This window comes from Tiliqua scincoides, chromosome 16 (genome assembly GCF_035046505.1).
Source record: "Tiliqua scincoides isolate rTilSci1 chromosome 16, rTilSci1.hap2, whole genome shotgun sequence".
NCBI classification, from domain to species: Eukaryota; Metazoa; Chordata; class Lepidosauria; order Squamata; family Scincidae; genus Tiliqua; species Tiliqua scincoides.
The window spans coordinates 4,335,837-4,350,779 of NC_089836.1; the positions used below are offsets into that span (position 1 = coordinate 4,335,837).

The 14,943-nt window shown below is 49.8% G+C and overlaps 1 protein-coding gene across 2 annotated transcripts in view; it reads right to left on the bottom strand.

Moving 5' to 3' along the window:
• The window catches only part of SETX (senataxin), a 40,873-nt gene that overhangs the window by 11,289 nt on the left and 14,641 nt on the right, over window positions 1-14,943 (bottom strand). For both annotated transcript variants that reach the window (XM_066610609.1, XM_066610610.1), the window contains exons 8-17: window positions 14,604-14,694; window positions 10,122-14,199; window positions 8,780-8,875; window positions 7,618-7,782; window positions 6,663-6,880; window positions 5,091-5,252; window positions 4,552-4,708; window positions 3,234-3,335; window positions 1,870-1,988; window positions 1,125-1,196 (exon numbers count right to left, since the gene is read on the bottom strand). In XM_066610609.1, the coding sequence (XP_066466706.1) occupies window positions 1,125-1,196; window positions 1,870-1,988; window positions 3,234-3,335; window positions 4,552-4,708; window positions 5,091-5,252; window positions 6,663-6,880; window positions 7,618-7,782; window positions 8,780-8,875; window positions 10,122-14,199; window positions 14,604-14,694 (5,260 nt within the window). The remainder of the gene's footprint in view (window positions 1-1,124; window positions 1,197-1,869; window positions 1,989-3,233; window positions 3,336-4,551; window positions 4,709-5,090; window positions 5,253-6,662; window positions 6,881-7,617; window positions 7,783-8,779; window positions 8,876-10,121; window positions 14,200-14,603; window positions 14,695-14,943) is intronic.

Here is a 14,943-nt window from a genome sequence, read left to right on the forward strand (position 1 = left end):
TGGAACACACGGGTGGAAAATACCGTTCAGCAGCAGAACCCATTTCAGATGGACAATCCCCCTCCCCAAGTTTCTGTCAGCCACAGGTTTCAATTTTACAGCAGGAGCTAAAACCAATGGGCAGAAATTCAGGTTCTTTTGGCTGAATGCAAGTAAGAATTTAGAGCAGCAGTCATTTTAATTTCTTTCATTTGGAAAATGGCTCAGGACCTGCATAAGCCCATTCTTCTTACCATCTTTCAGGTAAGCAGCTCAAAAGCCCCACCCAAGCAAGCTGGATACCATTACAAATCTTTAACTGAGGCAAAAAACTTTTCTATCTATCCCTTCCAGCAACTTGACTTCCTGGCCAAGAACTGCATGCTCCTCGAGGCATTTGGTGGGCCCCTGTGAGGTACGGAAGGCTGGACTAGTCAGGGCAATGGTTTCTATACTGCCTGGGTATGTTCCCCTGGGGGCTGGGGATAAGAATAGGCCCTCAGTTTGGCTGTACTTGTCGTAAGAGGCGACTAAACAGCCACCGGGTAGATGGGGCTCGTCAGCCTGGGAAGGCAGCTCATCTGAGAGAAGGAAAACTCTGATCCCAAACCTCCGCTGCCTTGTGGCTACATCCAGTTCTGGAAAAGGCTTCAGGAGTCAACCTCGAGGCAAAATCCGGAGCCAGAGTCCCTGAGGCAGTTCATGGCTGAACACAGTCATGTTCTGGCAACTCCTGCGACGCCACTGGAACCAACCGTATTGGCTTCTGCCTTTCCATTGGACCATTTCAGCGACGTGGAGGGGGGGGATTTGCTGCATGGGAAACAGCCTATCCTCGCACTATCCTAGCTTCGCGCACTGGAGAGGACACTCTGTTCCAGAACCACCATTCAGAGCGTGACACCATAGTCTTCCAAGACTGAAGGATGCCAACAATAATGTTGCAAGTGTACTATTTAATTCTCCCCACCAAAACCAGAGAGCAAGTGCAATCAGATCACGTGGTTAGTCTGTTTCCCAACACCACTCCTGCCAAGTCGAAAAAAGCTTCAAGGCAAGATGAAATGATGTGGCACGTTCGTGTGTGTGTGTGTGTGTGTGTGTGTGTGTGTTACAAATAGCAGCCTAGGGGGATAAACAAATACCTGCTTCAGCTGAGAAGCAAGCTGCTGCCTCTTCTTCGCAAGTCTGCAGATTTCCTCTTCGAGCCGTTGCCTCTGCAAGAAACACAACACAGAAGGTCCCTGAAACAGACGCCCGACTTGCAAACAGTCCCATTTGGGGCTTTGAGGCAGGCGCTGGTGTGAGGATGTTGGCAAAACAAACAGTGGAATGCAAGTGACCCTTTGCTGTGGCAATGGGGGAAAAAAACAGCTCAGTAACACTGAAAAGCTGGACTTGAGTCGAGAACGTAACATACGGTGCTCTCCTTATCTGCGCATTTGGCACCCGTGGATTTGACTTGGCACGGCTGCTGACCCATGCGAGAGGGCCTCATTCGACCTCCTAGTAGCAGCTTCCAGTTGCATCCTTTAGGGGCTTTCTGCAGACCCCAGTCTCCTCAGAAATCTGTATCCGCAGGAGGCCCTGGAACAAATTCCCCACGGATACCAAGGTCCCACTATAAGCTGCATTTCTTTAAGGATAATCACTTCTGCATGCTTACAAAAAAAAGGCTTCTGTACTTTACATGCCCTGGAGTTTTTCCTTCGGGACCCAGAAATGGGTTGCGACTCAACCTGAGGTGGGTCACGGCAAAGCTGCCACCACTGTTTTGCTTTGAGGCTCAAATCTGCATGGTAGGTAGGTGGGGAAGAGGAGGAATGTGCTCCTATTCTTGATGCATGCACAAACACCCCTCCCCAACTCACGTGATCAAGAAGGACCTACCTTCTCCTTGTCCTCACTTCTGTCCATGGCGCGCTGGCGAGAAAGCATGTCCAGCTGGTGATCCAATTCTGCTTTCTTTTCCTTGGGGCAGCCCTGGTCTTCCCCAGCTTTCTTTCTATCTACAGAATCCAAGCAGAAGACACAATTAAAATCATTTCTATCCCACTTTCCTAAACACTGCGCAACGTGGCTCACGATGGAGCCTGAGACCCTTGGCCTCAATGACCAACTTGCTCAGATTAAGAAATTTTGTCCTGCCTTTCCAAGGAGTTCAGGAAAGCTCACAATGGGTTCCAGGGCAATCAAGTCAAGAAACTGTGACAATTGTCACAGTAAAACAGCAGAACATTGGACAGTCTACTGGACGGGCTACTAAAAGCCTTTTAACACCAGCTCCCACAGAGACCAGCACTGGTTGGAGAGCTGTGCGCTTTTTAAAAATATTGCAAGCCACCTTGGAGGCTTCATCGTAAGTAGAAAGGTGGGGCATGGATTAAATAAATGCACGCATTGTGCGAAAAGATGCATCTTTGCTGACTAACTGAACTTGAAGGCAGCCAGGGGGGAAAGAGAAACCTGTTGAATCTTCGGGGAAGGGCACTTTCTGTGGCACCACCGCAGAAAAGGCCCTGCCTTTTGGTAGCCGCAAAGCACCTGCCTGTCAAAGGCACCAGCTAAGAGCATAGCCTCCAAGGTTCTGGCAGAGAGATGGTTCTGACAGGCCTCAGATCATTTCAAAATCAAAGCCAGCACTTCGGATTGGGCCCAGAAGAATATGGGCAACCAATGCAGCTGACACAGGAGAGGTGCAGCATGCTCCATGCGTAATACTGCCATGTCTCATCTCCATCCTTCACCAGGATTGTCTTGGACACCACCAAAGGGGCAACTGGAGTGCTTACTAAGGAAACTCTGCGCTTGTCTACTACAGGCTGGGGCAAAGTGCAGAGCATTTTTGCTGTTCCCCCCAGGGATACCTGCCTCTCAGAGCCTGTGTCCTGGAATCACTGTAGGCATGGAGCCACTTGCTCTCGCCCCCGGCTGCCAAACATACTTCTTTCCCCCCTACTCCAAATTCCTCAGGTGTGTTCTCAGTGAGGGTAGAAGAGTTCAGATCTAGGGAACTGTATGCTTTGCGTAGCACCGCTTGAGTGCCTGTGTCTTGCAGCAAGACAGAACTGGAAGGGGCCACACGGCTGCCTCCCACTGCATACCTGGGAGTTGCAAAGAGGACATCACCCTGTCTGGGGAGCACCTCATTCACAGATACCCTCCTCCACTGCCGGTCATTACAGATGAACTTTAACAGAAAGCTCTAGAATCAAAGCACCGACAGGAGACTGCCACCTGAAAAGACAACTCACTTATTCTGCGCTCGACCAGGTCATACAGGCTGAAGTGCCGGACATCCTTGTGGATGGATTTTTCTTGCCCCAGGCGCACCAGGTTGATATCACCGCAGTTTCCTGGAAATAAAAATCAGTCAGAGCCCTCTGAATTACACCAATCTTTGACTACATTAATAATAAAGGTGCAAAAACCAGGCAAAAACCAGTTCAAGCATTTTCATGGTTCAAATCTGCATCTTGTATAAGTAAGTAACCTTATTACTGTTCAGATCACAAACACATCATCTTGCTTGCTTCCCCTTGCCAAGGCAGACTTTCAGTCAACTGGACCAACTGCTCCCAAATGGGCCTGGCACCTAAGGGGCCCCCACACTAGGGTAACCTACTCTAATAGGCAATTTTAGATGTAAATGTGCTTAGATTCATTTGGTGTTCATTTGGTGTTATGGATACTCACAGCACCTTCTTCACCCCATGATGGAAAGTTAGCCCAGCCCTGACTCAAAAGTGGTTTTCCCATTTCAGCTCTTCTGGTATTGCCACCAAACATACCATGGCAGAAATGCATCTAGATACCCTCTGGCACTTTCACCCCAATCTCCGGCTCTAAACAAGGGGGCCTTTTCTGACCAGAGGCTGTCCGATTTCCACGGCCACCCATGTAACTGAAATTTAGCACAAAACACATGCCAAGCTTAAAGCAGTGGTTCCCAAACTGTGACCCGTGGCTTCCCAGGAAGCTGCGGAAACCAGCCAGGAGAGCCATAGAATCCTCACAAGAAATCCCGCCACCCTACATAATATCTAGGATTGTGGCTGTGGCCAATGGTCCAGTAGGTCAAGGGAGCTGCCAGTTGAAAAATTTTGGGAACCACTGGATTAAAGGATCACTTCACACACAGGCTCCTGTGTGAGCTGCAATTCCACAAAAATACAGAAAACTCACAGAAAGGGGGTGCTGGGTACAGCTTCGCTCAGAATCTTAACTTCTGTTTAAAACAAGCAAGTTTCTAGTCTCAGAGAGGACATAGGGCAATGCTCGCAGAAAAAGCAGAAGCCAAAAGGTGGCTGAATAAGGCTTTCAAAGGAGTTAAGGGGAGGACTTCAATGGACTGCCTGGTTCCTCTCCCTCCCCATGTCTAGCCAAATCAGAACGATGAAAGAGCGAAAAAGGATGGAAGCCACGGGACAGGTATAATATCCAATCACGCAAAAGGGCGTGGCTTCTTGTTTGGAATGCTATAAATTCTTCTCACTTCAGACATAACCAAACTATTCACTCCCTCCAGTCACCTAAATTCATGGATGACAACGAGGCAAGAGCCCATCGTACCCAAACACTTTTCCTTGTCCGGGCATTTCTCCTTGAACACCAGGATGATTTTCTTCATCAGTTCGTCAACGGCGGCGTTGGAGGGCGCACAAACCAGCACTCGATTTTGCTTCCGCCTGGCGTGGGGGCGTTGCGCAGGATTCTCCGCCCGCGAGCTCTGGAAGTGAAAAAAGAGGTGCCCGTTGTGCAATCTGAATTTTAATACTATAGATCTTCCACAATTACAATTGCCAATTTTTTTTTTCCTTTTTAAAACTTGGTCCTTTGCCTCGGAGGGCAGGGTGGCACAAAAAGCCTAAAGGTGAAGGTTTCCCCAGCACTACCGTGATTCAGGGTCAATGCCACCTGCTTCATGCCTGCATTTTAGGCTATTAAAAACACAAGAGCACTGCCAGGATTAAAGGTGGCAGCTAAATTATGAAGAGCACACAGGCTCAGAAGCGAGCCCTCTTGTGTGCTTCTTCCCATCATCATCAGTGTATCAACTAGTAAAGGAGGATTGTCCCTCGCAGGGTGAGCAGGACATCAGCCTCACTCACGTCATTCAGAATGCGGTCCAGGAGACCAAGGATCGTTTTGGATTTTCCTGTCCCAGGAGGCCCATGGATCAGGCAAATGCTGGGCACTGACGGTTCCTGCGTCACCATGGCATAAGCCGTTTCAATCGCTCGCCTTTGATCCTCGTTGAAGTCACCAGAGACCTGGAGGGAAGCAGAACGGAACAACAGTCACCAAAACGATCGGTTCGGTTCTGTCAGGGATGCAGCTGGATGCCCAACTTGCTCCAACACACTCCCTCCGGGAACTGAGCTTGCAAGTCCAATGCTTTCTCCTGCTGCTGTGGGCTGCTGCAGCCTGAGGGAGGCAGCCAACAACAGCGCCCCAGGCAGAGCCAGGTTCATGGAACCAGCCCTTCCTTCGACTGCCACTGGCTGCCGCCGCCACCGCCATCTGAGTGCACAATACTGGGATCACCACAAGATCCCTGCTTCTCAAACACAGGGCCCAACCCTATCCAACTTTCCCACACTGATTTAGCTGTGCCAATGGGATGTACACTGCATCTTGTGGGGGGGGGGGCAGCCACAGAGGCCTCCTCAAGGTAAGGGATTGTTGGTTCCCTTATCTTGGGGTTGCAATGCAGCTGCACTGTCACTGGAAAGTTGGGTAGGATTGGGCCCACAGCCGTCAGGACCCAATGAACCTGAAAAGCTGCCCCGACTAGCCCAATTATCCCTGACTCATCCTTAGGCCACAGCAAAGAAGCCTAAGACTCCTTCGTATCCCCGTTTCTACCTAGTCTGCCATCAATCATCAATCACATTGAGAAACACAGCCCCACCTCCTCCATCACAGCTCCATCTCCTGGTCATCTCTTGCCTTGACTGACTGCAACTGTCTCCTCTTACTGTCTTACATCCGCCCAGCATTCTGCCACCACCATTCACCTTTGCCATGACTCTGACCATGGTAGGTCCCCCCTCAGATTCCTCCTCCGCCTTCCTATCTGTCCCCAATCCAGCACAAGCCTCTACTCCTTCCCCAGGACCTCGCCCTTCCCCACTTCTGCTCTCATAGCCTGCTATGCCTGTCTGTGACCTTCATTCCTCCAACCCCACCACACTCAGTCGCCCAGCGGTCCCCGGCTCCCCTCCAATGCTAACCCTGGCCTTCCTCCCCTGCTAACCCTTTTGCTGGCAACCTTGCAACGCCTTATCTTCCTTCCTTCCAATTGCTCCTCAAAATCTGCCTTTTCCATGAGGCTTCTGGCATGTTCCCCTTAGTCCAGTGGTTCCCAAGCTTACTTCACGTAAGAGCCACGTATGAAAAACTTCAGGTGTTTTAGAGCCACAATATTTAAGCAGCATTTAAATTCTTAAATATATTTACTCAACGTGAACATTAAACTTAAGTTTTAATTCAGTGGACTCTCTTGTTTACACCCGGTAAGTAACTATAAAGCTTGAAAATGTCTTATTTACCTTTGATTGTCATGCAAAAAGGACCCTGTCTTGTCATCCGTTGCAAGTCACCATGCACACCGACGACTCTGGATAACCAATCCACCAACCAACACTAAGGCTCGTAAAGACGGCGAACAACATTCTTACCATGTTCTTCGTGTCTGCGTTCAAGTAACGTGGGCGGAAGTAGCCATAACTTGGGCTGACGATGGGCTTGTACAGGGGGCTTCGTCTGAACAGGAGCAGAGCTCGAAACCTTCGCTGCGTCGTCAGCAAGCTGCTGACCACCACGCACTTGACTTGCTTGCTGGCCCGGAACAGATTCCCTTGTGTCTGGATAGCCAGGTGACAGACAACCTTCTTCTCTGTTCATGTTGGGGGAGGGAGAGGGAAGCAGAGCACAAGCTCCATTCAGACCGAAAGTTGCACTGTGTGTAGTTTAGAACTCAAACCACGGCCTGAGCTTCCACATGCACACATTTCACTTTTTTGTTGGAAGGCAGTATATACCGTAAATAGATTAGATCATCATCATCATCATTAATTGGTGGTGTTTTATTATTTTGTTCTTCCAAAAATCAATAATAATGAACAACATTTTTTTAGGTAGTATTAAATACTACCAATTGACCAAACAATAAGTAGTGGCCAACAGAAGACTATACCACAAAAGCATTGATCTAAACATGATGAAATAAGAGTTTGAAACCTCTTGTGGACCAGTATGCAGGAGGCATTTCTAAGCTCCAGGGCAAGGCCAAGCACAGCCAAGAAAGCCCCACTGCAAAAGGTTTCTGTCAGCCCAGCACTCCCATTTCTATTGACCAGAGTGCCCCCTCCCCATCCCAAGAAGGAAATCAACAGTGGAAGTTCCCTTTGCCCAATTTATAGCCTGCCTGCCTGCCACATAGCCCAGCGGTAGTTCTCAAAAGATTTGAATTCATATTAACAGCAAATACTACAAAGAAGCTAAGACAACATAACCCCCCCCCCTTTGTAAAGACTGAGACATTTAAGAGCAAGAGCACAGAAGGATAAACAGTCCCCCCAATTCTTGGGGTCCTGGTCATGGCAGCCTTCCGACACACCTCACTAAACTTACTAGTAGGGTTGCCCGACTTAAACTGTGTCACGAGGCCGACGTAACGCACATCACAGTTCTCCTTCTCCTCGCAAGAGGGGCTTCGTTTCTCAGACACTGTTAAGAAGACCAAGTCGTCTTCCTTGGGATGCCGCTGAGCAGCCAGATCGCTTTCGGGAATGTCGACTGGAGAAATCGTTTGTAAACAGAAGGAAAAAATAGGAGCAGCTAGTCACAGACGGAGGAGGCCGTATGAACTTATTAAAGGTCCCTATATCAATCACTCCAAAGGTTTGAAAAATTGTTTGAATCAAAGCTTTTTAGGGGAAGTGCCTTGTACTGTATTGTAGAGCTCACCCTCAGGACTTTCCAGGGAAGCATACGTCTATGTACATTTGTCCCAGGACAATGTTCTAGGGGGACAATGTTCTTGGGACTGTCAGTTCAGGTGAGAACAGGGAACTGTCCACCCCATTCCAAACATTACTCTTCTTTCTCTTTGGCCTCCTACATGACTACAAACCCTCCAGATACTCCACTGGGGAAGAGGGAAAAGGAGGCCTTAGGGCACATTTGCGGCAGTGCACGCCGGTGGTAAGTCAGCGTACAGAGCTCAGGATTGGGCTCTCAAACCCCACATTAATCACGTTAAATCTGTTCAATTACAAAGCTGCTCCTTATTATTAAACAGGAAGTAGGTTTATACATACACACACGTATATTTGAATACATACATTTGCATAAACTGTGGGCAGCTTGCAGAAGCTTAGAAGAGCTGTTTCCTCTTCAGACACAAGGAGAATATCTCTTATAAATTTGGGGGGAGAATTCTCTTCAGAACAGCACTGTTTTCAGAAGCACTGAATGTATGCATGTTTCACTGGCTCACAAAATCAACAGGTTAAGATTCCTTTGAGCGAGTAACAGCTCTAACACCCAAAATATGTTCAATTGCAATAATTGGCGTTTATGTTAAAAGGTACAGGCTTCAGAGCTGAACTCTCCGTTTGCACGCTGTACAACCCAAGCGAGTGCAGTGCTTTAGCGGGAAAGGGGAGAGGCAAATTGCCAGGGAGCCTCCCGTGAGCATTTACGGAGCGACTCCGTGCACCTAACCACTGACTGCCATTAAAAAAGGTATTGTGATTTCACTGTCTGGTCACTTACTTGATGAGACTCTCACCTGTGAAATTTGCTGACCCAACATCTGCAGAACAGCTCACCAAACTCAAGGTGAAAGATTTCTCTTTGGACCTCTGAGTCTCTAGCCAATCTTGTGCTACCTGAAGGAAACCAAGAGTATTAGCTGAAGGAGGACACTCCTACAAGGGTGCACACAGTCAAAACCAGCGGCTGGGATGCAAGTTCCATGGTAGTGGTCCTAGTCATATGGGGTGGGCCACAATCCCTCAAAATCAAGGGACGGTACCAGGATGCAGGTCTCTTGTTGTCTTGTGTGTTCCCCGAGGCTGGTGGGGAACACACTGTGAGATCCAGGACGCTGGACTACACAGGCCTTGGGCCTGACCCAGTGGGGCTGTTCTTGAGGTGCACTGCTGCCAGCTACGCCATTCTCCCTCACTAACACACACATATGCAGACACTGAAGTGCTTGGGGTTTTGGTCAAAACTGAGAAACTGCATATCCTATCACGAAAACCCAGGATGCAATGCAAGTGGGGCTCTTCTCCCCAGTTCCATTTTATCCTCTTAACCACCCCATGACTGCAAAAAGCAGTTGACCTAACAGCAAGCAATGGACTTCATGGCTGAGTTGGGATTTGAATCCTGGTTCCTCAAACCTTAACTACACCAGCTGCTCTCTTTGTGCTATCACCTTGGTTTTGGAAACTTAGCAGATCTAGTCATGATGGTCTAAAACGGTGGTTCCCAAACTGGTGGGTTGCGACCCACCAGCCAGGGAAGCACTTCTCTCTGGCCCCCGAAGGGGTGGGACAAAGTAATGGCAACGATGTGATCCCCAGGATCGCGGCATTGCCAGGGTCAGAAGGGTGTTGTTTTTTTTCTTTACTTACAGACATTCAAGCCAGCCTCCACAGGGGTGCAGGAAACTCCATGGATGTCTCTGCAGGACCCCCTAAGCCTCTGGGTAAAAATAATGATCGGAAACTACTTCCACTTTTTGATTGTGAAACCAGAAGTGGTTTTAGATCATTATTTTTACTCAATTGGAGACTTGGGGAGCCCTGTGGAGGCATCTGAAGGGTTCCCCGCACCCTCCTCAGGGGCTGGCACAGACGTCTGTAAGTAAAAAAAAACCCCTTCTGACTCCGGCAGCAGCACGATCCTGGGGGTCACGTTGCTGCTACTGCCCCCATCCCTCTGTAGGAGTTTGAGAACCACTCATCTTAAACAAGTGTTGACCTGATGCTTCCCACGGCAGTCCTTCCAGCCCTGAAAAAGACAGCAGGGAGAGCTTTGCCGCTGTCTGGTGTCACAGCGTGAAAATACACCCAGAATTCTAAAAATGCCTCAAAGATAAACATTTGACAAAATGGCAAGACCTACCGTTTCAAAAGCGTTTAACATCATTAAAGGGAAGAAGGTGTTGAAGTAGTCGTTGTAGTCCTGAAACCTGAGAGGAACTGGTCCCACAATCGACTGGCGGAGGTCATCTGGGGCCCCAAACCGGCTGAAGTCTGCAAACATGCTATATTCCCACTTCAGAACCGCCTTAATGAACATTTTGAAGTCCCTCTGCTGGGTGCTGGCGCTGTGTGGTTGTGGGGGGGGCTGGCGCACCTCCTGCCCAGCATATACTCCAAGGACCGCTGCCCTCCTGGGAATCACTGCTGCAAAGCAGTTGTTCTGCATGCTCCGTGGCTGGGGGACAGGGTTCGAATTCTGTGGCCGAAGAATGCTGCTGAAGGTTGGGGTTTGGGACCTGAAGCCTTCCCCTTTTGAGGCAGGGGGGGCGGACGCATTCCGAGCCACGGGGGCCTTGGAGTTATTCTCCAGGTCCTTGGCGAGGTTGGCGTTCCGCGAAGAGCTGGAGGAGAAAAGCTTGGCTGTGGGAGGCCTGGCAGGTGCAGAAGGCTTGGCAAACACATGGTTTGATGGGTCAGGAGTGGAGTGCTCCTTGCAAGACGCCCCCGCATTGCTCACCTTTTCTGAACACCCTGCATGGCTGCATATCTCAGAATGAGCCTGCAAGGGGCCTTGGGGAACATTTACTTCCATCTCTATGTCGTTTTCCTCTTGCGAACACAGCTCCATGTCCACTGTGTCCCGCTGAGTTAAAAACAAGCCATCGTCCTCTTCCATGTTCTCATTCAATTTGGACATGCTCTCATTGGGATCTGCTCCCTCGTCACAAGGGCTAGAGGGGGACATGGTTACATCCACCGAGTCTCCTTTCCTGGCATCAGTTGCAGAAGAACAAGACGTCCCTGGAAGGGCTGCAGAACTTCCTTGGATGTTTGCCTCAGTGGAGTCTCGTCTGGCCAATGGCGGCTCGGGGGGCAGCTGGAACCCCTCCTTCTCCAGCGAGCTCTGCCTTAACTGATTTTTCTCACAGCTCAAGGAAGTGCTACCCTGCTCCGGCCCGACTTTCTGATTCTCAGCCACCTTCGTACGCGACTGTAAGCACTGCTTCAGTTGTGCCTTCCTGGCTATTTTGGCAGCTCGGTGAGCAGCCTGCTCCTCTTTGCTCTCTCTGGATCCCGAACGCCTCGACGGACGTCCCTGGTGGGCAAACAATTTTCGGTTTTTACCGGCCTTTGAGGCCTTTTGCTGTGGGAGCCCCAAATCGCCTACAGCTTTCCCATGGTTGCGCAACTGGGCGACGTTGTCCAGGGAACGCTGGGAAAGCTCCAATGCTTTCCGGGGTGCCTTTTTCAGGCCAAGTTTCTCCACTGTGGACTGCTGTTGAACAGGCCGTTCTTGACAGGCCAACATTTTCCTGTTCCTGACGACCAGGTTCTGAGCCGGTATTAATTTTGCCTTTTTCGCCGGAAGTCTCGACTCACTGGCCGTTTCCCCACAGCCGCGCCATTTGGCAACAGAGTCCAAAGAATGCCCAAGTGCATTCTGGGAGGTCTTCTTCTGGCCAAGTTTTTCTGCTGTTGACTGTTGACAGTGGTGATCTTCCTTTGGTGGGGCCTCAGTGGGGTCAGACCTGAATGGTTTGGCCTGTAGCCATTTTGAGTGGCTGGCACTGGGCTTCAGAATGCTTTTCTTGGGACTTTGAGCTGCCTCAACCTCCTGGAACTTGGGGGAATGTTTCCCTGGAGGGGATTCTTTGACAGAAGATGCTGACGTACAAGGCCGGACCAGATCTTTGCCCCCAGGATGCTCTCTGTCCTTAGCGTGTACCCTAGTGGCAAGTTCTGAGCGAGATGCCACAGTTCCCTTGCTGAGTGACGTCCCATGCTTTCTGCCTGCTTCGCTTCCTTTGCTTGTTCGTACCTGCTGCCTCTCAGCCTTGCTGCATTTCACTTGCTGTTCCAGTGTTTCTGCTGCTTTCTCAGTGACCTCATCCCCAAGGTAGTCTGTGTCATAACCCCAGTCATTTATCTGCTGTATGGCCTCAAAATCCACTGATGTGCTGCAGCTGCTGGTTTTCACAGAAGGACACGGCTTCTCCATCTTCTCCTCCAGCTGGCTATCTTGCCAAGCTGAATAGATGTCTTCCTCTGTCTCAAACTCAAAAATCTGTGATGCACATTCCTCATAGGGCAACGGGGAACTGGAGGTGGACAACAGTGCCTGCTCCTGGGCCACACCGGACTGCTTCTCAAGACACACACCTGCTTTTCCTTTCATTGGCTCCTTGTTTTCACCCTCTTCTGAATCCGAAATTGTAATGACCTGTTCAGTGGGCTTGCCCGTGTCCGGCAACTGATCAACAGACAGAGACCTAGTGACACCTTGGACCTTCCTTGTAATGCTGCTCTGGCAAGGAATGGTGTTCTCTTGGCTTGAATCAACAGGAAAATTGATTATACTGGCATAGGTGGTTAAAGACAATTTGCTGAGGTCCCTGTCGACCTGAGAATCGGTCATCGGGCTGGCTGCAGAAGCAGACCCTTTGACCCTCAACTTCTGAAGGATCATCGTAAACGGCATGTGATCCTCATCACTCTCGTGCAAATCGTGGTCTCCGGTCAAGGTGCTTCCGGGACCTGCTGGCCTGCCTGTGGAGAGTGGATCCATCTGAACAGTGCCGGCTGAGCTCTCCCCCGCTTTGTGCTGCAAAACATCTGAAGGGCTGCGACTGGCTCCGCTGTCTCCACCCTTCTGCCCTCCACTCCCACTTTTGACTGGCTCCTGTTTTTCTCCTGCTGGTTTCAAAGTGAAACTTTTCTGCTTGAGTTTTTCACTAAGCTGTCTCAGTTTCAGTAACAAGTGAGGTTTCTCCAACTTGATTTGATTTGAATTTATCTCTGGGCCATTCCTATCGTTTTGATTCCTTTCAGGAACTGGTGGACATGGGGAAGGCCCGAGTCTTTCCTCCTTCTTACTGACCTCTCTCGCTTTCAGGTTGTGGACGCCTTGGTCGGAACAAGCATGTGATGCAGTGGGCTTGCTCTGGTCCCCCTGTGCCGGGTGACCATTTTGCTGGGCATCCCTCTGTTCATTGGAACAATTCAAATTCTTGCTTTCCTGTGTTGAACTGTCCTCTGGTTCTTGTTTAATTTTAGTCAAAAGACACACTGAGGTTCTACAAAGACTTCTGCATAGCTGGACTCTGCAAGAGGCTTCCTTACACATCTCACCCAATCCGTTACTTCTGGGCAACATGCCCTCTTGAACATTCCCCCTTAATGCTGACGGGTGCTCACAGCACGTGGTCACCGGACACCTGTTTTCCGGCATTCCCTTATCTTGCTTTGTCGAGTGGGTGGGTGAAGCGACACAAAGCCCGGTGCCTTCCCCAGAGGCAGCAGACTGTGTCCGCTTATCCTTGATACTTCTCACAACCTGCTTTAGACAGGCTTGCAAATCTCGCCTCTCCTGCACGGTCAGCAGGCAGTCCTCCTGGTGGCTCACGCCACAGCGCACGATCACGTTGAGTCTGTTGAGCAACGGTTCGCAAGCAACCTTCTGCCCCTGCTGGTAGCCCTCCTTCAAGAGGCTACGTATCAGCTTCATGCACGCAGACTGTATGGAGCTGCACCCCTGCGACAGAGCTGTTGCTGTCGCTCGTGGGGGGTTCCAGGCTGACCTCTGGGCGCCACGCAGAAACTCTCCGCTTGGGAGCGCGGCACAATTCACCACCGCTTCCAACCACTTTGAGGAGGTGATCCACAAGAGATGCAGGGAGTTTTTGTTGTGATGGAGCTCAACCACCGACACCAGGATCCACATGAAGAACTCAGACACTCTGTCAAAATATGGGAAGGCCAGGCTGTGGGCCTCTTTGATTTCCGAACACAGATGGTGGATGACTTCTCCATTGTAGGCGACACCCTCTCTGAGGTCCATGATGGAGTGAACAAAAGGGATGAACCACAGAAAGGTGCTGTTGTGCAGCCTCATGTCTTGGCCGACCTCGTACTGGAGCATGTCGGCCACCGTTTGCATGTCTTCGTACAAGTTAGGGCAATAATCTGGGCAAATGGCACTTTTCCATCCAATATCCTGAAATCAAAACCAGAGAGTCGCTGTTTAGCTAGCACTTGACAACCCCATGCCGCTTTCTGTGAAAAAATAAAAAGCTGCACAGCATCCTTCTTGCTTTGGAGATTTCACTAGCAGCCCATCCACCACCCATCAGCCTCTCTGCTGTCTTAAGAACTTGAAACTTGCTCTTAAGCCACCACCGTGAAAACGTTTTCAGAGCTCCAAATTCCACAGTGAATGCCAAGCTGCCTTCACTGAACAAATATGAACAGAACATCACCTCCGAAAAGGGTCATGCTACTCAAGGACTTCTCCTCAGGAGGAGAGAAGTGGTTCAATTCTATTCCAGGACTGACCACACTGCATCTTTCAAGCATCCAGGGAAACCATAAAAAGCTACTTCTAGACCTTCCAGAAGTTACCTTCTGGGGCTTTTCTGTTTGGTAATCGTACACGATTTGGCTGCAGGTCATCATGTCATCACCATAGTTGGACACCGGCTCAGATTTAGTCCTTCAAAAAACATTAAAAAGGCAAAGTTTCAATCCAGAAATAGTATAAACCGGAGTTTATTAACTGCAAATGTTTAGCGTGCTGCACCCTAAAAGCTTGCGATGGGGAGAAATGGAATAAAATGTACACATAACGGCTATTTCACAATCTACCTCTTAATCTGAGTTGCAGGAAAGCAATGTCAAGAGAGGGATACGTTTGTGGACTTCTCACTGGGACGTCTGGCTGGCCCCAATGGGAAACCATTGA